General features: G+C 34.3%; 1 protein-coding gene across 6 annotated transcripts; it reads right to left on the bottom strand.

Moving 5' to 3' along the window:
* Positions 1-773: 773 nt before the first annotated feature.
* LOC114315989 (disease resistance protein RPS2) lies at positions 774-24799 on the bottom strand. Of its 6 annotated transcripts, none has more exons than XM_082914517.1 (6): positions 24650-24799; positions 24401-24539; positions 24009-24240; positions 23039-23140; positions 1602-4972; positions 774-1120 (listed from the first exon to the last, which is right to left on the bottom strand). In XM_082914517.1, the coding sequence occupies exon 5, from the start codon at positions 4774-4776 to the stop codon at positions 1606-1608; it is 3171 nt and encodes a 1056-aa protein (XP_082770643.1). In that variant the 5' UTR covers positions 4777-4972; positions 23039-23140; positions 24009-24240; positions 24401-24539; positions 24650-24799; the 3' UTR covers positions 774-1120; positions 1602-1605. The 6 variants fall into 6 exon arrangements, with proteins under 6 accessions (XP_082770643.1, XP_082770644.1, XP_028118431.2 ...); XM_082914518.1 differs by having other exon boundaries at positions 24009-24221; positions 24650-24730; XM_028262630.2 differs by lacking the exon at positions 24650-24799 and adding an exon at positions 23364-23503 and having other exon boundaries at positions 24401-24621.
* Between the last annotated feature and the right edge of the window lie 299 nt (positions 24800-25098).

A 25098-nucleotide genomic window follows, 5' to 3' on the forward strand; every position in this document is an offset into this window, starting at 1 on the left:
AGATTTTTTTGTTTTTCATTTGCTCTTGCCGGTCAACCCCCGGACGACCTGTGTTTTGATGACAACTACAAATTCACCAGTGAAGTAACTGATATTAGATAAAGGAATTCATACTTTTTTTACTCAAATTTAATGAAATATTTGGTGAACTGTTAGAGATGCCTTTAGGACAACCTAATTAATTGTGTGTATATATGTACAATCTAGACTATTCTAAAACACTCATTTGTCGCCCTACTACATGTGAGGATCCTTATGTACACAAAAAATAAAGCTCCTGCCAACCGCTGATTGATGGCAATGTGGACAATACCACTAGCAAAAAAGGAAAAAGAAAAAAAACACAATAACTTGAAAAAGTTTCAGCATTCTAGTATTAATAAAGTCACCCTATTAAATGGAGTTATCACTGAAAATAAAAAATTTTTCAGAAAAAAATTGAATCACTTCATTACAAAGATTTATAAAAATAAAATTATAGCATACTCTTCTGGACATTTAAATGACCTCAAATTTCTAGAACATCGTCCAAACTACTAATCCCTTCATTACACATGTACCAGGTAATTACTGCCTAAATCTTATAATTTCAAGGACATAGTTCCAAGACATGTACTAGTGTCCTTTAGGTTACCTGCATTTTAGGCTGCTATTGTATTTAGAATGAAGTCATATGCAATGAGATAGTTATAAACTTTAGCGGATGCAGCACTAAAACTCCAGATGTATAGAGACATGTATTAGCTACCAAAATACATTGAACAATAGATAGCTTTCAGGCAAATAACAATAACAAGTTTATTAGCAAACAACACTACCAATAATTATTGTCACTGTTGCATCCAAACAAGACATTACAACAAATATAGTATCAAAGACATTAAAGCAAATAAAGCATTACATTCCAATGTATCCAACGACATGAAAACAAGCAGAAAATAATACAAGAAAGAAATTAACCAACAAGCTATATATGAAGCTTAATCTGATCGGTTTTGCTTGAAGATGATTTATTGCTATTTATAGCCACCAATAGCAACAATTCCTTAGCTTAAGCTCCTTAACACCATTGGATTGTCCCAATCTCCTACCACAAGGGACTTCATGAAGCTGTCATAACCTGTCACTCACTGGACAAATGGCAAAGATGACAAATAGTGTTAGAATCAATAAAATTAATTAGCTAATTGTCGTGTTTTAGATGTGTAGTGACCCTAGATTCATTCACTATGCTTGTAATAGTAAGCCTAGTGAAAAAAAAAAAAAAAAATTGGATCCATTTGCTGCCTATGGAAGTAATTTGTTATCGGGCTCTAACCACATGGGTGAGGGTTCAATTAGCTAAGGGAATTAAGCATGGGTTGTTTATTTAATTAAGCATGTGCTGTTATTGCAGTCTAATGTCACCCAAAAGGGTGCTAAAAAGATTCAAAATGTATACATAATTTGATGATCCATCCCAATTTAACTTGAAATAGAGGTGATAATAAGACTTATCACAATGCAAGTATGAGAATTTGGTTAGTTTGGTATAATAAATGCTTTTAGAGGAAAAGCAACTATCCACTATATTTCTTAAATGAAAAGGTATGAGACATTACCTAGCTATAAAAAATACATCTCCTGTTGGTGTGAATAGATGTCTCTAGCTAATTCATCCATCAAATCTTCACCCCTTCCAAGTTCCTCATAAGTTGGTTGAATACTGCTGCTTGACTCTGATTCACGCCACTTTAATGATTCCCACCACTCCTTATCTCCCTTGATCTTCAAATATTTGTTAGAAGGCGATTCGTTGGCGTAAAGAGTTTCAAGTTTTGGACAATTATAAACAATCAGACTTTCCAACATAGGACTGATACTTAGAACATCTGAAATGCTAACCAATTCTGGTAGGTCAAGAAGTGATATCCTCTTCAACAATTGGAGAAGATAACCATTTTTCAGGTCTGAAGATTCTTGACTTACTAGGCTCTTGATTTTGCAGCAGTCTTCAACTATAAGCTCTTCCAATATCCTCAGATTACCAAGCAAATCTGGTGTGAAAATGGTAGTCAAATTGGGGCACGTATGCAATGCCAAAACTTTCAAATTGGATAGACAACCCTCATCAATTGGACCTTTCCAAATACTTTGTAAATTCCACATATAATGAATACCCAAGTACTTCAGGTTTTTGAATACAGATTTCTTATCCACACCCAACAGATATTCATAATCTCCATCAATAATAGTTTGAAGTTCATTACATTCCACCAGCAAGCAAAATCTGAGGTTTACCATGTTTTCATTCCCAAAATCAGAAAGCATCTTCAGTGTCCAGTGGCGGTCTAGGAAGAAAAAATTGGCATGGTTGAGTACCTCGGTAATCTCAGTTGGTATGCCTTCACCATTTATATACTCAAGGCATTTCGTCCTTTCCTTTCTTTTCTTGAATATCTCTTCAACTTCATGGGGTAGACGGGATATGATGCGTTGTCGATGATGGCCAACCGTGAATCTAAAATAAGTTAAGTATTCTGTGCTATCCCGTCTAAGTCGTTGCAACAATTGTTGCAACAATTCAGCTGATGGTAGATACAACTCAAGGATAAACAACGACTTTAAGTTACTTAGTTCATTCAGGATTACGTTCGCATCAGCATCCCACCACTCACCATCTGGATGCACATCAATGATTAATTCCCGCAATCTATTGAGTTTTGACAACACCCCTGTAGGGATTGTTGTGTTCATCTGTTTAGTTTCCTTGCAGTGATTTGCATGTTGACAGAAAGAGACCTTGAAGCGTATCAAATTGTTTAGTTTTCCAATTTCCTGGGGCAGATACATTATTTCAGTTCCTTCAAGATCAAAAAGCTCAAGATTCTCAAGTGCTCCGATATTGGGCGGCAGTTCCATGAGCAGTTCACAACCTCTCAAAAAGAAAATTTTCAGTGATTTCAAATTGGAAATGGAAGGTGGCAAAGACTTTATGCTAGTATAAGACAAATCTAGATGTGTTAGGCAAGGCATGTCTTGAAAGAATAGTTGAGGAATTTCCATCAGATCATAGTTATGTAACAACAATTTTTGGAGAAATAAGCACTCGGGTTTCTCTGGCAGCTTAGATAATTTATTATTGATCAACTCAATCTCCTCGAAATAAAACCAATCTTCAGCCCTTGGTGTTTCAGTCAATCCTAATCCCCTTTGCCTAAAATGACGAAGTACAACTAGAGCTTCTTTATGCATTTTGACACGGCGACCATTGTCAAGATTCTCTAGCAAGAAGGAATTGATGAGTTCTTGAATAATAACTTTTCCGTTTTCCTCTGTTTCAACTAAACCATTCTTAATCCAAGATGATACTAATGAATCTGCACTCCATTTCTGGCAATCTGTGAAGTTTTTAATGTAACGTTTTGTTATGCTGTCCTTCCGATGCCAAAAGAATTTTAACACACGAACCATGACTTGGCTCATTCCATATTCCTGCTGGTGGGAGGATCGTGATGCTAATTGGTTGAGTGCAAATTCCCACACACCAATATCAGTCACACCTTTCAAGGCCCTCGCAAGAAGAACAATGGCATACAGATGGCCATGGCACTCTTTCACTAACCGGGCGGCCATTTGTTGGATGACAGAGGAAGAATGAACAAGTGACTGGCCCACATTCCTACAGAATAATTTCCAGGGTAACAGATGATCCTCCATTCTGATCTCCAAATCCAAATCCATTATCTCATGGACTTTTTGCGATTGAGTTGTAAGCACTAGGAATCCACAATCAGGGATTTTTAAGTCATGTAGGTCTATCTTCCCATCAATGCAATCCACAAGCAGCAAGAAGTTGTCAGGCAAATATTGGTCTAGCGATCCCTCCGAAGTGTGATCAGTTTTACGAGATCTTAATCTGCCAGTCTGTGTTGCGATGTTCTGCCTAACCTCTTCGATGCTGTGATGTCGTGAGACAGAGATGCAGAGGACAACACTGCACTGGTCTCTGACCATTTGCATATCCTTTAATGCGCTTGCTACTTTCTCCCCTCCGAGCCCTGAAATCCCAATCTTTTGAATTATTCCATATCCACTCCGTTTTGAAACGGGCCGGAAAGTCTCTATCTTTCGAATTTCATCTTGAATACAATTTGAAACTTGGCGAACAGCAGAATCGATAGCTATTTCCAAAAGTTCATCTCCACTAGTTTCAGGCGTTAGCCCAACCTCTGTTTTATCTGTCAAGTTCTCCTCATATGACTTCATAATATCATCTTCTTGGCGTTTGACAGTCCAATTAGCAGAATCTTCACGGGAAAAGCTTTTTTGTGTCAAACTCTCATCTAAGCTCATAATATCATCTTCTTCTTGAGGTATAAAAGCCCAAATTCCTGAATCTCCATGGACCGAGTTTCTTTTAACATCTTGAAATATCTCCTCAATGCTGTCTTTGACAGTATTAATGCGTTTTTGAACATGAAATTTTTCATGTTTGACATGATTGTTATTTGATACCAAAGCTTTTAGATCTCTTAGTTGTTGTGGTAATTGATCGAATTTCAGGCGAAAGTCAAATGATTGTGGTCGGTATAGCCAGACATGATGAGCTGATTCTGATTGGTATGACCGGAGAAGATGAATTAAGTCAAACTTCCTTGTCAAAGCCTCAATTTTTCGTATCATCCCTACGCATTCTTCCTTGTCCGGAGAAGATGAAGTAAGTCCTTCTTCCTTGTCAAAGACTTGCTTTGACGCAGACGAAGGTGAGGCTTTTTTCTTCTCGTCCGATTCCATTCCAGATGACGCAACTTTCTTTATTGCTTCGAAATGAATACCGTGCTCTTCCCTGTCTATGGATAATGCTACTTCTTCTGACTGACAAAAGGAGAGATCCTCTTTGGACAACTTTTTAGTTGACTTCTTCCTTGGGCGAGTCTGATTAATGTGTGCCGCCTTTCTGCTCCATCTCCACCCAAATTAACCTTTAAAACTACAAAAGACATTGATGAAAATCAATACTAATTGATTGTTGGTTTTGAAAATTTACAAATACATTTTCAGTTTAATCTACTGTCTCATTTCTACAAGTGTTTTATTCGGTGGACTGATTAATCCTAATATCCTTATCAAACATCCTTATCAAATTAGTTAAATTTTTATTGTATTTTATTTTAAAATTATATTTTCTAGGAGAAATTATATATAAAAAAATTCATCCTAAAGTTTAATTATTTTACGGGAGATTTATTTATAAGTCATTTTTTAGACACTTATGGTAGGCTAAGTCCTGTGTAATTTTTTTATAGAGTTTCAAGTCCTATTTAGATAGGAATGTATTCCATAAGATCCTACATAAACGTAACGTGACACCTACATAAATGTAACGTAACGTGTCACGTTACGTTTCGCAAACTTAATGAGTTTTTATTTTTTTAAATTGAATGTGAAAATGTTGCTGGTTTATGTTGGTGTCACGTTATGTTTCATATAAATATGGTCTATGGTAACATTCAATTTCCTATAGGTGTCACGTTACGTTTATGTAGGTGTCATGTTACGTTACAGGAAATTGCATGTTACCATAGATCATAGGTGTCACGTTACGTTTATGTAGGTGTCACGCTACGTTACGTTTATATAGATATATCTATGATAACATTAAATTTCCTATATATAGTTTTATTATTATTTATGATATTAACAACTAATATTGAGGGTAAATGTGTCAACAAACTTCCCACAGGACTTATGGGAACATAAGTTTTTTAGTAGGATCATACGTAGCATAAGTCTCCTTAATAAGACTTATATAAATAATTTTCCCTTATTTTAACAAATTAACCTCTGAGTTTTTAATTATCAATTTAAGCTCCACACTTTTGATTTATTATCAATCTAAACCACACTGATGCATATTGGCATGTCATACTTTCTATTTTTAAAAAAAATTTGCTACCAAATATCTTTCATTTACATTTTTATTAAATTTATATTTTTAAATTTATTTGTTGAGATCTATTAATCAAGGCTTATAATTAATATAAAATTATATAAAGATAATTTTTATTTTTATTTTTGAAAAAAATTACTATACACATCTGTTAATGTTGCATAGACCTCGTTTAGAAACTTAATCTTTTAGGTTAAAAATGTCAAAAAAAAAACTTTATAAAGAAAAAGACCAATCATTAAAAAAGTTATAAAAAAATGTCAAAAATTAAAAAATCACTAAAAAAAGGTAAGTTATACATACCATTAATTCACTTTTTTTTTTTTTTTTCAACATACAACAAAGAGATATTTAATCTAACATCTCTCTTCAACTTTTAGTAATTAAAGAGATTCACAATATTTTCTTTTGTAGCCTAAGATTCATCATCCACACCCATTATATTATACCCACTGTCTCATTCTCTCTCCTCTTAACTTCCCCTCTTTTCCTCTTCCCCACCGTAACCTCCTCTTTCGCCACCATGACTGCCATGATCACCATCACTGCCACAGCAACCAGCAACAATAACAACAAGAACAGAGCAATTCATTACCCTTGGAACAGGTTTATTGCTACTGTGAAAACCCATCATCATTATCATAGTATGTATGCTTCTTTAAGGGAAATGTTTGGGGCCTCGAATTGTGAGGCTCGAATGCTTCGATTTCGTCTTTTATTTATTTATTTTGTTGGGCTATGTTGGTTTCATTTTTTTTTTTTGGTGGTTATGTATAGGGGTGTGCCAAAAAATTAGAGATTCCACACCAACTCAGCCTGCGTGGTTTGATAAAGTGAGTGAGTTGAGTTGGATTGGTTAGATGATAAAATTGACTGATCAGTTAGGCTGTTGGTTAAAATTTGTTAATTCCATATAATTTTGTACGAGTCCCTACTATATTTTTATTTCAATTAGCAGGGACTCGTACAAAATTATATGGAATTAACAAATTTTAACCAGCAGCCTAATTGATTAGTCAATTTTATCAACCAACGAGTCCAACCCAGGTTGAAGTGGTGCAGGATGTCTAGTTTTTGGCACATTCCTACACATAATTACCCTTTCAAAAAAAAAAAAAAAAAAAAAAACCAACACCAACACCAACAAATAGAAAGAAAAAAGAAAAAGAAAAAAAAGAGAGAGGAATTGTCAAGGCATCAATTTCATCACTTAACCAGTCCAACTCAGGTTGAATTGGTGTGGGATGTCTAATTTTTTGGCACACCCCTACACAAAACCACTCTTCCAAAAAAAAGGAAAAGAAAAAAGAAAAGAGAGGAATTGTCGAGGCATTCGAGCCTTGACAAGTCGAGGCCCCTAGCTTCGCCGCTTCTCTAAATCCCCATTATTTCCTTATCAATCTCTGAACTGAGTGTTGTTTACTTACTATTAATCTCTCTCTCTCTCTCTCACTCTCTCTCTCTCGGAAGGAAGCAAATGCAAATTGAATAGGAGGGGCTTTGTATATATATATTTGTTCATATGAGTTTGTTATTCTACTCAATTTGACTACTCCAGTGGACAAACTCAGATTCAAGCATAAATTTGAGTAAGAGTATTTTCAATCCTCAATTTCTTTTTGTGTATGTGTTTGTTGAAGGTTGCCTGAAATTTCTCTCAAAATTTATCTTGTGTGAAATTTCTCTTTGGAGAGTTTAAATTTCTTTGTGAAAAGACATAATTTTCTCTATTTTCTCTGGTTTAGTTAAAACATAGAGAAAATTATGAGCAAAATAGAGAAAATTGGTCAAAACACAGAGAAAATTGTGAGCAAATCACAAAGAAATTTGTGAGCAAATCAGCAAAAATTCAATCCAAAAAAATTTCAAAATATAGAGAAAATCAGAGAAATTGAGCAAACTAGAGAAATTTCAATTTACAGAAATTTGTCTGTGTTTTGAAATTTCTTTGAAAAAATGTTGAGGGACCCCAATCACTATGAAAATATTACATGTCCTTTATCCTATAAAATCTTAATATCAGGGAGCTTAAATTTTTTTCCCCAAAATAGAATCTCAAACTACCTCTTAAACATGAACTTCTCCACTTACATTATTAATCTATGTACATAAAAAAGTTATTCACTTCCTAAAAAGTGATTACATTTTCTAATCTTGATTATTCTACTGAGAGCTATTTCATTTATTTTTAATCTTAAAAATTTCCCTAGACAAATTTTTCTTATTTTTCAATTGATTTTTACATTAAAATTTTGAAAATGAGAAATTCTCTGTTTGGTCAAATTACAAAATTTCCCCATTGTGTGAAATTGAGAAAATAAAACTTTTAAAATTTTAAAAATTACGTTAGTTTGTATATATATATATATATATAATTTGAAACTTAGAAAACAATGAAACTTTTGAAATTTTAAAATTTATGTTCATGAAAGAGAGAGATCTCTCATTTATTTTAATTTTTAATTGACTGCTCAATGAATAATTAAAAAATGAGGAATCCGAGAAATTCTTTATTTGGTGAGCTGAGAACTTTCTCAGTTTTACAATAAAATTTCTCAATTTTAAATTGATATTTATCCATTTTGAGATATAAATTCACAATTTTGAGTTAAAAATTTTGATTTTCACAAAATTGAGAGAAACTGGGAAATTTTCTTACAAATAATGGATTATAATCATTACTACTTTTAGATATAACTAAATATTACAATAGGATGTAAATAACTTTAATTTGATAATTTGTTGGTTTTAACACTACAATTACTCATAATTAATCACTATAATCAATCACAAGCCTTTCAGTGTGGTAGGATGTTGGTAGGTGTGGGGCTCAAGAGTTTGATTTGTTATTTATTTATTTTTTTAATTTTAAAAAATAAGAATTGTGAGGTTGAGAGACTGGTTGTAAGGATGTGAGTTGTAGTAGTAGGAGAGTTTGCACTCTTCGAATCTCTTTCGATCATCTTTTTTTCTTGTACCTTTAATTTTCATGTTTTTAATGAGTTTTTTACTTTGAAGATCAAAAAAAAAAAAAAAGTTCTTGACACTACTACCATCACCTTCATCACCATTGTCATTATTGTCATAAACACCACCATCATTTACTACCAACACCATCGCTACAACCATCACCACCACCGCCATGTCACTACTACTATCACTACCGCTACTGCTACCACCACCACCACTACCATCACTATGCCATTGCCACCACTACTACCAACATCATCACAATATAAAAATTAAAATATATAATTTAAAAATAATAAATTTCAAATTTGATTTTATACATATCAAACAACTTATTTTTAATTCAGCACTTAAATTTTTATCAAATAACTTTTCAACTTAAAAAATTCAATATCCAGTTTTCAATACTTAATTTTCAGTGTTCAATTTTTAGTTTTAAACTTTATCAAACAGTATATTTGAGGTATATATGTGGTATTTTGTTAATTATATAGATGTATGAGACAATTTTGCTATATAAAATGGGTTTGATAAACGAAAGGGCTTATACCTAATGTTTTTGGGAAAGATTATAAATGTTTATTGTTGATTATTGTTGTTGATGATAAATATTGACTCTTTAAGTGCAAAGGAAATTTTTCCAAAAACCCTAGTTTTCAAATTTGACTTAATAATGGGTTTGACTAAATTGGCTCTTAAATCTTGAAATTAGGTGAATGATTATGACAATGGTGTTGAGACATGAGGTTTTGAACTCTCTTGGATATTTGTATTGAGATTGATAAACGTTGAGATTCTAGAAATTTTGAGATTGGAGAAATCCTTGTGTTGTTGATATTATTAAATGTTGTTGTGAATTGAACAAACCTTTGGAAAATTGGATTTGAAAACTTATGCATCATGTGCAACATAATTTCTCTTGTGATCCTACAATTTTGTGGATGTTTGGAAAGTGTCGGAAGGGGGTAAATAGCATATGAGTTCGGGTAGTTGAGTCGGGTCTTTGGTAATGGATTGTGTGTTGTAGTTGGTACCCCGTGCAAGGAGTCAAGTTGCCCAATTGCCCTGTCTTGAGCATATCACTAGACGAATGTAAGAAAAGTTTTTTGGGTGTCCACGAGCCTGCTGTTTTTAAAGTCGACAAATGTGGAAAAACTTGGTTTTTGGTGTCCACTAGCCTGTCGTTTCTGGAGTCGAAAAATATGAAAAGGAAAGGTTTTTGGTGCCCATCGCCTCGCCATTTTTACAGTCAGCAAATGTGAAAATATTTTTAGTATATAGATCTATATATGTATGTATGGTCTGCGGCTCTTGCTTGGGACGTCATAGCATATTTACCACCTTATGGTTGTGGATGAGATTTTGAATGAAATTCATGCATTGAGCATTTTTGGTTTTAAAAGAAAAAAATATAGATTTTGTAACAAGTGCATGGCATGATCATATGCATCTTGATTATTTATATACTCTGTTAAATGTATTCCTACTGGGCATTAGCTCCACACCCCTCCCCCCACCACTAGCAACATTTCAAGAAATGATGGTGTGATTTCTCCAAAGTGACTTGGCGATGGATGCGTTTTGACTAGAGCACGAAGGCTCACTGGATGTTACTTGTTGAAGCTTTGAAGCTATTTTGTGATTTGTGACTGATGTTTATTTTTGTACAATCAAGGACTATCCTTGAAAATGTGTATGCCTTTAGGGCACTTTATTTTTGTATTCTTTTATCCTTTGAACTGTTATCATTCATAATTGTATGTTAATGGACAATGATGTTTATTTCACTTGGAATAGTACCATGATAAAGAGATTATTTTGGGTAAAAGATTTTGTTCTTTAATGGTATTCATTGGAATTGTTGGAAAATATTTAATAGATTTAATTATAAACTGGATGATAATTTTTGGGGTGTTACAACTTGGTATCAAAGCTAACTAGGTTTGAATACCTTGAGCTCAAGGGATATGGCTTTTGCCACAATGGGTTTATCATGCTAGGATGGGACGTTAGTTCTCTTGCATGTTTATGTGTTTATGTGGCTATGTGGGTATGGGGTTAAGCTTTTTGGATATGACTAGTGCCCATTGCATTCATCGAAATCCTTTTGAAAAGATACTTGATCAAGGCTTTTTCCATTTGGAAGTCTTTGAGTGCCGTTGGAATAGTTGATATCTTAGGAAAGTGATTCGTATGTGCTCTACGTGACTATATGCTTACATGGTTTGCCTTATGTGTAGATATATGCATAGGTTTATGTTTAACTCATGTGCGACATGTGGGAACTTGTGCAGAGTATTAAATTGTGAGTTAATTTTGTCTATACTTCGAGGATGTCTCTAAGAAAAAGGGGTAGGATAGGCTAATAGGGCTGGACAGATGGGTCAAGATGATGTAGAATTGGTATTGGATCGTAAGCTAATTAGTTTCGTAGAATTGTGTGTGCAAGTGTGACCTTCAAATAGTGGGGACTATGATTCATAGTAAATGGTTTGTCATTATAACGAGTGGCTATTTCTGAAATCTTCTATTAAATTGGAAAGGTGAGCTAGATGTAGTAGTAGTTGATTAAGGTTTTAATGATAAATGGGGTGACTTAAAGTAAATGTTTTAGAGTGATAAGGTCAGAATAAGTAAAAATAGTTCAAAATTACTTTGGGATGGACGAAGTTAATTGTGGTTGGATTGCTCTAATTGTTAATTGACTATTTGTGAGGATTGTGTTGGGTCTTAGGCCAATTATCTTGGTATATGTTTAGAAATGGGTGTGTTCTTACCATGATAGAAATTGTAGAGTGTAGTAATATATGCGTTTTCTAGAGAGTTTATCTAGTTTAGAATCTTGTAACAAGTTCTAGGTGAACGAAGTAGATAAAGAATTTTTGGATGAGATTGAATTTGATTTAAGTTGCACTGCTTGGTTAAATTTCTAGTGATGGAAATGGTGACCTATGAATTTGTGTTATGAGTATTAAAGGTAAAGATAAGTAGGCTAATTTTGAATGCCTTTGGGACTAGTAGGGTCAATTGTTTCAGAGTTGTTCGTTGATGTGTTTGAGTGTAATAGATGAATGTTTACAAAGATGACAAGGAATTGTGTTAACAAATTAGTGTCCTCAGAGAAACTGTTTTTGGATGAATTTGTGAGAATGTTATGATTCAATAGAGATTGTGACTAGTTGTTTTAGGATAATTGATGTGACTGTAATTTGATCATTTACATGGAACTTTGTGATTGATCCACCAAGAGTAATTAATGTTAATTTTTAAAGTTACCCTTGGCTAGAAATTGCAAATTGTGAAGACTGGGGTATACATGAGTATTTTGAGTTAAGTTTGGCGTATGTAATGACAATGTGTTTTATGGAATTGAAATGGGGATTAGTTTTGTATCCCTTGTCCTTTAGCTATAAGATAGTATTCTTGCTGTAAGGGTTATGAATCCCTTGTATTGGTCTCGTTATTGGTGTGGTAAGAATTTGTGATGTTGGTAAGCTGATTTTGAATTATTGGTATTGGGTTCAAATTGAGTGCGTTTGATCTCGAGTGGTGTGGCGTCCCAATTAAGGGATATTTAGTTTTACTTGATAAATAATGATTTCCTCTTTAATTTTATTCCATTGTATATTGTGGTGATATTATTTTGGGTAAATTACATTTTGCACCAAATCTCACTGACCCCTATACATGAAATCATGACAGTCAATTCCCTGTACTTCTGGTTAAATCCCACTTTGATCCCTCCACATGAAATCGTGACAGTCAACCCCCTGCACTTTTACTCAAATCCCACTTTGGTCCCTACACAAGTGTTAATGTCCCTCTTCTGTTACTTTATTTTAAATCTTTAACAAAATCCAGTCATGTGACTACGAAATGAGGATAAGAGAGAAAAATTATCCATGTTTCCCACCATTACACTTTGTCCTACGTGATAAGCACATGAGAGTTATATAATACACAATATATATATATATATATATATATGTATGTTTGTATGGTAAAATTGGGACGAAAATGCAAGAAAGTAGAGTTTTTGAAATTAAAAAAAAAAAGTGGCAAAGAAATCAAAGAGAAAGAAAGATGAATAGATAGAAGATTGTGTTACTGTGAAAAACAGAATTTCGTGATTCCAATTTATGCAAAACCCTAGCTTATCTTCGTAATTGTTCACAATCTGCGTTTTGTTTTAACCTAATACAGTCATATTTTGTTGTAAATTTTGGGATAAAGTGTGTATTGATAGAAAATATAGATGATTTTTCTTTCTTACTCTCATGTCGTAGTCACATTCTTATCGCATAACTAGATTCTGTTAAAGATTTAAACAATTAAATAACAGGAAAGGGACATTGACACTTGTAGTGAGATTTTGACCAAAAGTACAAGGGGTCAACTGTCATAATTTCATGTGCAGGGACCAAAGTGGAATTTGACCAAAAGTGCAGGGGGTTGACTATCATGATTTCATATAAAGTGAGATTTGGTACAAAGTGCAGGGGTGCAGAGTGTAATTTACCCTATTATTTTAGAAGAAGTTACTCGGTAGATCCCTTGTCGGGGAATAAATTGGTATGAAGTACTTATGTTATTTTGTTAGTCATGAAAACTATTTTGGAATGATCATTGTTGACAGAGAAAAATTTCTTAGAATGAATGAGTGACATTATAGTTTGTGGTTGTATCTTTAGAGTTTGAGTAGGAGTGAGCAGCTGACTAGAGACTTCGGAGGAAATTTCAAAATAACTACAACTATGAGTATTTGTTGGTGTAACCTTTCGTCTTGAGTTGTGTAGGTTTTTGTGGTAGGTTTGATATGGTAGTTGGTGTCGTTGTTTTGTGACATGAGCAGTTACGAGAATTAGAATTCATTTTCATTTTACTAAGTCGTGGTCAATTACTTCCCGAATTAAATTGTTTTTCATTTTCATTTTAGTAGTGATTGGATTGATGTACTGAAAATATTATTTTAGTTAGAATTATATAATAAACGCGTAATGTTATTTTGATGAGAGATGCATATTGAATTTTGTTGGGAGAGATTTTATTGAAATTTGAGATTAATTTATATATTAACGATTCAGAATGTCTTATTATGATTAGTTCGCTATACTTTGAGGGTGAGAGGTAGAATACTTTGTTAACTATCCTTAGGAATGCTATAAATATTTGTCATTGAGTGAGTTCGTGTTATAGAAGGTACTGAATTTAGGCTTGATCTCATGGGACATTATAATAGTAATGTGATGTGGAGTCATGTTATAGCTTTATAGTTAACGTCATGGCATTGACCTTAGGGAATGTAGGGTGTTGTGCAAGTATAGGTAGATGATATAAGTGTGGATGATTTTCTTTTTGCGTGATTGTCTGTTATAGTTGTGGCGTTGGAAGAGGTTGACAATGAGCCACCTTAGGACTCGTCTTACACTTCGAATAGGAGACATAAGGATGAGTATTACTAGCTTATGTGTATGTTAGTGATTGTCTATTATAGTTGTGGCGTTGGAAAATGTTGACAATGAGCCACCTCAGGACTCGTTTTACACTTCGAATAGAAGGCGTAAGGATGAGTATTACTTGCTTGTGTGTATGTCACTCATGAGTGTGACAAGTCATGCTAAATATTTGATACTTGTTTCTAGTTGGTCGCATGTGATCTCCAAGATGGGGTAGTTGCGAAAATTACTTTTGCAAGCTTGAAATTTGTAATGAGTAGTTGATATATTGTAATGGTAGTTGTAGGGAAATACGACTTTCCCAAGTTTATGAGCAAAACTTATTCATTGTTTTATTTAACCTTATTGTTATTATTTTAAATTATTGTTGCTTGTACGATTGGAATGGGATTGTTGGGTGATGGTTGAGGGTTTCGCTAGATGAAATCTGTTTGAGAAAAGAGTTGAGAACAAAGTTTTCCTATTGAGTATGACCTTATTTTTGCCGAAATTAAGAATTCATCGTTATGGATAAACTAGTGAGTAAAGAAGAAATAGTCATTAAGATGGCGTATTGAGTCTTATGAGGTGTGTAACCCTTAACTATTTCAAAATAAATAAATAAATAAATAAAATCTTTTCAAACCCTTCACTTTTACAATTCACTAGTTCGTATCTAAAGTGTGTATATATATATATATATTTTATAAAGCTTTCTGTCAAGAATAATCTCTTTTAATTTCAAAAGTCAAGAAATATATATTTTTTTATAAAGCTTTCTATCAAGAATAATCTCTTTTAATTTCAAAAGCCAAGAAATATATATATATATATATATATTTTGGTGTTTTTGGTTCTTAAGTATTTCAAAAACGCAATTGAGTGATGTGTGGGCATGTAATACTATTTGTGTTGTAAGAACGGAGTTCGTAGTGCTTTGGTTTTGTTGGGTTGTGTTTGTCGAAGGCCATGATTGGCAGTTGGAACTCTTATTAGAATATTTTCTTTCTTATGAGAGGGGGTTGAGGACTTTTTAAGTGGAGTGAGATAATCATTTGAAAATTTTGGTTGTTGAGCGACTGGTAGTTGTTTCTTGGGGTGTGAATGTGATGTGAGAGCTTACTTTTATGAGGTTTTAGGTTGTTAAACAACCGAGAGTTATTCTCTTGTGGTTGAGTCTGTTTAAGCCATGAGTACTATAGGGCATGTTAAAGACACCTTTTGCTTGACTTTTATTTCGTAGGATCGATTGGTTCTTGTGGATCGTTAAAAGTAATTATTGTAAAGGAGTTGAAAGAGAGACTCAACATTTTCAAATTGTTATTCACATCATTTGGGGTGTTGTCAGAATACTAGCGTGGGTCTGAAATACAAAAATTTCTTTTAGGTTTCGAACTAGATTTTTGGAGTGATGATTGTAATTCAATTGGGAGTTATTCTACCCCTTATATCATTGTGTTGCCTCATCTTCTTTTGTGGGAGTTGTTTCTTGTTCATCACACGAGATCCTTTGCTTTGGGAGACTCTTTTAGAAACTTGTTGTTGAGTAGAGGTCATTTGTGATTAGTTAGTGGGAGTGTTAGTTCCAATATTTGTTTCATTTCGGTTTGTCCAAACTTTAAATCTTGAAGTGTCTAATTTCGAGGACGAAATTTCCTAAGGTGGGGAGAGTGTAACACTTCGTATTCCTTGGACTAGTGGGATTGCTATTGACACTCTTATTATACTTGGAACATCTTTGATTCATTTTAGAGTATTGATTGGAGTGGTTTCATAATGGTAAAATAGGATTGAACTAAAAAGTTCGATTCGGATAATTGTCCTATAAGCAGTCTTCACTTTTTTACCTTTTTATCTTTACTGTATGTGAGGGTAGAATCATTGGAAAGATTATTTCCGAGGTTTCGATTTAGACACAAGAACGACCCAAAACGAAGTATGGACGAGGGAGTTATGTCTGTTTGAAATTTGAGTACCTATGTTGGAAGCAAGTCCGCTCGAGCGAACTTTAGACCGCTCGAGTTGTCTGTTCGAGTTACAGAGATTCTTAGAGCTTTGTTTCATTGTTCGAGCCAAGCTTTGACCGCTCGAGAGGTCTGTTTGAAGTCTACCACTTTAAAGTAACTTTTTGGTCCAAACTTTTCATTCTTTCTTCCTCTTTTCTCTCCCTCTCATTTATTCCTGAAACCCTAGACCTCCAAACCTTGATTTGATCTATTTTTGATCAAGAATCCACCACAGATCTTGCATTAAACGTGAAGAACAAGTGAAGATCAACATTTTGACTGATTGAATTGCAATTACTTCGAGGTTTCTTTTGGGTTTGCGTCTTCTTGCTTTCATATTTGAGGTAAGGGTACTTTTAACTTAGGGGGTGTTTGATAATATGATTCAGCACTTAAAACTGAACTAATTAAGTGATAATCAATTAAATCTATTTGATAATCATAATTGATATCACTTAAAAATTTAAGCTAAAATTTAAAAAGTTTTTAAGTCATATAAAACTTACTTAATTCTGACTAAATTTATAAATACTAAACATAAGTATTAATATATACTATTATAAACTCACCACCACTACCGCTACCACTACTACCATCACCACAACCACAACCACCACAACCACCACAACCACCATCATGCCATCGCCAATATTACCACCATGACCACCACTACCAACATGCCACCGCCACCACTACTACCACTATTACAACCACCACCACCATCATGCCACCACTACCACCATCACTACTGCTACTGCTACCATCACCACCAGCATGCCACCGCCAGCACTACCACCGCCATCGTTGCTGCCATTACTACCATTACTTTCATCACCATTGTCTTTATTGTCATAAACACTACCATCGTTTACTACCACCACCATGCCACTGCGACTACCGCTATGGCTACCACAACCACCACCACCACTATGCCACTGCAACTACTGCCACCACTACCACCACCATCATCACAATATAAAAATTAAAATATATAATTTCAAAATAATAAATCTCAAAATTGATTTTATACATATCAAACAACTTATTTTTAATTCAACACTTAAATTTTTATTAAACAGTTTTTCAAATTAAAAAATTCAGTATTTAGTTTTCAATACTTAATTTTCAGTGCTCATTTTTCAGTTTTCAACTTTTTTTTTTTTGGGATAAATAACTGTAAATAAAAGAATAATTTAAAGGAATAAAACATTTTTCAGTTTTCAACTTTATCAAATAGAACTTTAGTATATCTACGATTTGAGGTATATATGTCGTATTTTGTTAGTTATATAGATGTATGAGATGATTTTGCTATATAAAATGGGTTTGATAAACAAAATGGCTTATACCTAATGTTTTTGGGAAAGATTATAAATGTTTCTTGTTTATTATTGTTGTTGGTGGTGAATATTGACTCTTTAAATGCAAAGGAAGGGAAAGCTCCAAATTTTCCAAAGCCCTAGTTTTCAAATTTGACTTAATAACGAGTTTGGCCAAATTGACTCCTAAACCCCGAAATTTGATGAATGATTACGACAATAGGGTTGAGACATAAGGTTTTGAATTTTCTTGGATATTTTTATTGAGATTGATAAATGTTGAGATTGTGGAAATTTTAAGATTGGAGAAATCCTTGTGTTGTTGTTATTATTAAATGTTGTTGTGAATTGAGCAAACCTTAGGGAAATTAGATTTGAAAACTCATGCATCATGTGCAGCATAATTTCTCTTGTGATCCTACAATTGTATGGATGTTTGGAAAGTATCGGAAGGGGATAAATAGCATATGAGTCCGAGTAGTTGAGTCGGGTCTTTGATAATGGGTTGTATGTTGTAGTTGGTACCCGCGCGGGGAGTCAAGATGCCCAATTGTCCTGTCTTGCGCACATCGCCGGACGAATATGGGAAAAGGTTTTTGAGTGTCCACGAGCCCTTTGTTTTTAGAGTCAACAAATGTGGAAAAACATGGTTTTGGGTGTTCACGAGCTCACCATCAACAAATGTGGAAAGGAAAGGCTTTGGGTGCCCATCGCCCTGCCGTTTTTAGAGTCGACAAATGTGAAAATATTTTTAGTACATAAATCTATATATGTATGTATGGTTTGCGGCTCTTGCTTAAGACGTCATAGCATATTTACCACCTTATGGTTGTGCATGAGATTTTGAATGGAAATTATGCATTGAGCATTTTTGGTTTTAAAAGAAAAAAAAAATTATAGGTTTTGTAAAAAATGCATGGCATGATCATATGCATCTTGATTATTTATGTATTCTGTTAAATGTATTCCTATTGGGCATTACCCCCTTCCCTCCCTCTCCTCCCACTAACAGCATTTCAAGAAATGATGGTGTGATTCGCCAAAAAGACATGGCGATGGATCTGTTTTGACTAGAGCACGAAGGCTCACTGGATGTTACTTGTTGAAGCTTCAAAGCTATTTTGTGGTTTGGGAGTGAATGTCTATTTTTGTACAATCAAGGACTATCCTTGAAAATGTGTATCCCTTTAGGGAACTTTTTTTTTTGCATTCTTTTATCCTCTGAACTGTTATCATTCATAATTGTATGTTAATGGACAATGATGTTTATTTCACTTGGAATAGTACCATGACAAAGAGATTATTTTCAGTAGAAGATTTTGTTCTTTAATGGTATTCATTGGAAAATATTTGATGGATTTAATTATAAACTGGATGATAATTTTTGGGGCATTACAATGATAGGATATGTGGAGGGGTAAAATATTGGCCTAAGCCTGAAGCAATTAGGCAAAGTTGCCCAAAAGAAAGGGAAGGCCTAAATGAATTTATAAGGAGACCATTAGAGACAACTGGCATTTCAATAACTCATGGCTGAGAGCGTGAGGAGCAATGAAAAGTAAAGATCTTCTTGTAGAATGGAATCAACATAATGTAGGAAAAACATCAAATTCGTTTTCATTCAACAGTAGAAATATCAAAGCAATAAATACATGAGTATAGGTTGGGCCTACTAGATGGTAAGTTCGTCCGGTCAACCTGAATCAAAGAACACAACACTTGGCAAACTGGCCACTAACATCTGACATAATCTAAACCATCTATAGGAGGATGATCCAACGATCAAAGACAAAAACAACTTGACCACTTGCCCGACCAAAGCGAGGAACGGGTAATACCCTTAAATCAAACATTAATCTAACGGATGAGATTTAAGTCAGAAAAACTATAATGGCAAAGTAGGTGAAGTAAAGAAGACAAACCAGAGGTATTCAATAACCCTTTTAAAATACAATATTCGTGGCTAAGTAGTATTCTAACTTAACTGTCGGAGGGTCCTCTCGACGAATCCTGGTCAGGGGTGATCACGAATGTTTTGGTTTCTCTTGATAGATTAAAGAAAGGGACACGTCATCTCGCTTTCCTTGTGGAGAAGAATTCTACCTTCCACAATTGGCGCTGCCTGTGGGAACGACGAGAAGATAAGTGCTCATACCTCTCTAGAAGCGATACCAAGTGATCATCAGAATACTTTGGTGGGCAATACACTCGGTCAAAATTTTGGCCACGACTAGAAAATGGCACTAGTGGATTCGGGAAGAGTAACTCCCTCACCAAACAATGATAACCAGTAAATCCAACTTGTAAATCAGCTTCTAGCTCAGGTCGAGGCTCTCAAGGAAGAGTTACGAATAGCTTGGAGGGGACCAAAAGCCTAAAGAAAGACAACCGAAGTATGAAGAGCTCGACAAAAGAGGGTTGTCTCCCAGGAGGCCACCGGACAAACTGCCAGTAGCCATCTTGATCAAACAGAAAAGAATCGCCAAGTTGCCAAACGGGATGACTCACTGGAGCACCAGAAAAATGACCTAAGGAGCTAGCTCGACCAACATACAAGAGGATTCAGAGAAAGCTTTTTACATAGAAAATTGCCTCCCCGTTCTCTTGAGCAATTGAGAGCATTGATCCACCAAAGAGATTTACTCCTTTGAAGTTTAGCCGGTACAACGACAAAGGAGATTCGACCAACCATATCTAGCACTACACGCAGGCTATGACCTTATGAAGCAACAATGGACCGATCATGTGTAGAATGTTCTCTGTAAGCTTGGGAGAGATGACCATTCGATGGTACTACAAGCTGGAAGCCAGATCAATCAATAACTGGAAGCAGCTTCAACAGGCATTCATTTCACTCTTTATTACTAATAGCTGACCACTAAAGGAGGTGGACGTACTCCTTTCCATGAAGAAGAAAGAAATAGAGAGTTTATGAGATTATGCTAGCAAATACTAGGCAGCTTATAATGAGATCGACAACTATAATGAACAGCTAGCGGTTGCCTCATTTAAGCTAGGCTTGCAGTCGACCAATAAGCTTCATCAATCCTTGACTAAGACGCCTCTCACTGATGTGGGTAGCTTAATGAGCCGAGTAGAGCAACATTGCAAGATCAAAGATGATCTACGAAGATCCGAAGAACTAAAGCCCGCATGCCTTCTGCCGAAAACTCCGTAGAAAGAAGGAAGGAAAGCTCATGATCCTAAAAGAAGGAGTCAGACGTAATCGCCAAATAGCCTAAGCTACGAAAGGAAGCCTTCAGAGCAGTGGTTACCACTTTCGTACAGCTGATATATCGGATACTGATGAAAATCTAGAATGAACCCTACTTCTTGTGGCCCCCAAAAATGATCGGAAACCCATCTCTTCGAAATCGAAGGTTGCGGTGCTCCTACCACAAGGACTGCAGACACCTCACCAAAGATTACAAGGCATTGAAGCAATTCCTAGAAGAGTTAATACAGAACAGTCATTTACGAACTTCGTTGATCATTCTGCAGACCACAAAAAAAAGCATGGAGACAAGGAAGGAAACACCCAGCTAACGGCAACCATCAACATGACATATTTGATCCCCCTAAGGAAATAGATAAATCAAGTTAGGAGAGAGATCAGAAGGTTAGCACACTTAAGAGAAGTGATGGCCTTGTCCGAAGGCTCCGCAAAGAGAATATGTTCTTTAGAAGTAAGGATCTCGTTTTCCGATGAAGACTTGTTGTGAATTCAACATCCACACAGTGATGCCTTAGTGGTAACCTTACAAATTGGAGAATTTATCGTCAATAGGATACTGGTGGATGAAGACTACTTTTCAGAGGTCACGTACAACAGGTTGCTCAAAAGTTAGGATTGTCACACGTTGACCTGCATCCTGCAGGATGCACCATTGTATGGCTTTAATTCTAACCCGATTTTTCCTTTGGGAAAAATCCTTTTTCTAATAAGGGCAAGAACAATAACCCACCAGGTGGAATTTCAGGTGGTGAACGTCTTATGCATGATGCATGATGTTTCTTGTGTTAATGGATTTTCAATTATTAAATCATGTCATAAAATTTATGTACGCCAAAATTTTTATATGATCTAATAGTTGAGAGTGAATTATAAGAGAAAGATGGAAAAATTTGGGAGGTTAGGAGTGAATTATAAGAGAAGGGTGGAAACTTTTGGGAGATCTAGGCTTCTTGACTAAATTCTAACGTTGTGTTTGGTTGAGAAATTTGAGAAAAGATTTAGAAAAGGAAAGGAAAATGTGTGTAAAATTAGATGAAATGTAAGTAAATTTTAATCATATTTCATCCATCTTTTTCCTTTCTCTTTTCCTTTACAAATCCCTTCTTAAATCTCCCTACCAAATACAATGTAAGGGTCTTGAGACTAGAAATGTTGCATAATTTCCATAGTTGCCCCACTTCAAATTTAAGATATTATGCACTTATTAGGGACTTTTCACAGCAAAAGTGTTTGAAGATTAGACACGGTATTCATGCAAGCTTGGTTTACTTCCTTTTAAGATCTTTTCTAAAAAAAAAATAGAAAGTAAAATAAAATATTGATGACCAAACTTCGAATGCAAAATAAAAGCAAAGCAAGAGGAATGAAGGAAAGAAATATTTACAATACGACAGGACCCCAATTGAATCTTACCAATCCCAGAAACTCACTTTTGCTGCTTCAGAAGCAAATGCTAATAATGATGAGCAATGGAAACCAATCAAAGAAGACAAGGGAACGACCAATATTTATGACTTTTCTTTGCCGGGAACGACCAATATATATGACTTTTCTTTGCCATTCACAACGTAGAGTCAATGAAAAACAAGCAATCAAAATAATAAATAAATAATAATAATAATAATTATTATTATTATTAGAGAAAATTAGTGAAACATCCTTCTCTAACTTTGTATAGTAGGAGAGGTCCAAGATATTTTTTTTATTAGCTAAGGTTCCTCGATGAAATTTTTATGTGATCATACCAGAGACATTTTGAAATTTCTCTATGTCGGGGTTAAAATTTCCGAGTCAGGCACAAATTTTTCTGAGTCTAATTTTCTCTATGAAAATAGTGAGGGACCCCAACGACTATGAAAATATTGTATGTCTTTTATCTTATAAAATCTTAATATCAGAGATCTTAAAAAAAATTCTCTTTACTTTAAGCTCACCTATGTAATAATAATTCCCTTACAATGATAAATGATAATTTCATTTATAATATATTATTTATTTATTTTTTTAAATCAACCAAATAATAACAATATATATTTTGGCTGAATAATTATTCTATTCTATTCTATTCTATTCTATTCCATTCTAAAGAACGAAAATAGGGTTAAGGGTCTGAGAGTTAAAAAGTGAAATAATTATTATACCTTCAACTTTTGTAAAATTAAATCTCAATCTTCTGTAAAATCACTTCAAGATCAATGTAGAAAAATCCATTCAGACACGTTGGGGGCTTTCCACGGAATTTCCTGTTCCAAAAATCATAAGACCAAAGGTTCCGCCTTTTAGTTCAAGATTTGTTAGGGGAAAAAAGGTTTGAGAGGAAAAACCATAAATAAATAAATACATAAAATGCAGAAAAATAATAGGCACACAAGTCATAAGTTTAATTTAATTTTTTTTTTGAAATAATAGTTCGAAATTCTATTCTTTTGAGCCAAAATAACAAAAGAATTTGAAAGATCATATTACCTTACTTATCTGTTTATTTGTCAACTGTCCAACTAACTCTCTAAGTGTCAACTAGTTATCCATGTGTCATCCCTTTATTTGTCTACATATCACCATTTGTCCCCTAATCTATCCATCTGTTCATATCACCACCACCACCACTAGCCGGAAGGCAATAATCCAGCAATAGTGGGATAAAAATAGGGAAAAAAAACAATAATTTATTTTTCTCACCAAATAATTTCATTAGTCATGTTCTTATCTCCATAAAAAATCAATTCTAAGACCCAATGCATGATCCCATAGAAATAGACTTATCCCCAATAAATTCAAAAAAGAAAATAAGGATTTGGATTAAAAAAGTGTGTGTGTGGGGGGCGGGGGGTGTCAATGAAATGTATTTACAAGAAAGTAGAAAACATCACAAATATTAATAATTAATATCATAATCTTTTTCATTAATATATAAGAAATTTTTTAAAAACCACCCTGAGCAATAATTCCCCCTTAAAAAACTGGTGAAAATCCATAAATTTTGAATTAATTTTTTCTTTTTTTAGAACTAAAAAATAGTCGTAAAGGCATCAAATTCTGTTAAACTCTAAACCAGAACATCAATATTCAAATATTGGTGAATTCCTTCTTAATAAGGTGAGGGCGCCGTACCTTCTTCCTTGTGTTCTTTTTCCTTGATAATCATGGGACTAAGACCCGAAGGTCTTCCTCCCAAGCTGTTCATAACTCACTCTGAGATGGATTGCCTAGAGCATTGAATTGGGATTGCCGCGGACTGCTCCTTGCGCCAAGTCTCAACTTGACTTTAAAAGCTTCTTCCTATCTGTCCGCTGACCCAGTCCGCGTAGTAAAGCCTCTGCTTAGCTATCCTTTCGAAATGAGACTGAATCAATCCAAAGCATCAATTCATGACGCATATTATAAACTTATGAATTTTAGAATCCTAGTAATTAATTGATGCCTATTATCTAGATCAGAAAAAAGAGAAAGCAACGCTGAAGGAACAAAAAAAAAGAAAAAGAGAAATAAAAGAGCGAATATACCTTATCTATGCGTTGAATGCAAGGCCACTGGAATCGGAAACACAAGCCACTGGAATTTCGGTTACAATTTGTATGTTTCTGAAGGAAAATGGGTGGTGGGTGAAGGGGAATTAGGTAATCAGAGATGGCTCTCCTCTTACTTCAGCCAACAACATACACAAAAAGGACTTAATTCTGATCCAAATGATTTTTCTTTTAAAAGAAAATGAAAGAAAATTAACAATCAAAATAGGAAAAGTAGCACTCAACTGGTTTTAGGGTCCACATTACAGAGCGCCACGCTAACTTGGGGAAGTCTAGTTCTCTTTTGAGACGTTATTGCTTGGTGCATGATTAGCGTCACGTGACGCTTTATATGCATTGCAATTAGTGGAGAGAATAAAACTTACGATTTCATGTGATTGATTGAAAAATATAAAGGAATATAATAGTTTGTGATTGGTGAGAATCACCGTCAGTTGACTCTTCAAGTCCAATTAATAATTTTTCCTTTTGCAGATCTTGCTTGTCCGAATCAATTTAGTTTTTAGTTCGGGCAAATATCATTTTATCCCAACCTTTCATGCGTTTTTCAATTTGATCTCCAAACTTTTTGATCGGTGCCTAAATGTTACACATTTAATCCACTAATATATATTTTATTAGTCTATTTATTTGTATTATTTTATAGTTTTGTGTGATTTTATGTATTTATGCAT

This window comes from Camellia sinensis, chromosome 2 (assembly GCF_055761805.1).
Source record: "Camellia sinensis isolate YWXY chromosome 2, ASM5576180v1, whole genome shotgun sequence".
Lineage (NCBI taxonomy): Eukaryota > Viridiplantae > Streptophyta > Magnoliopsida > Ericales > Theaceae > Camellia > Camellia sinensis.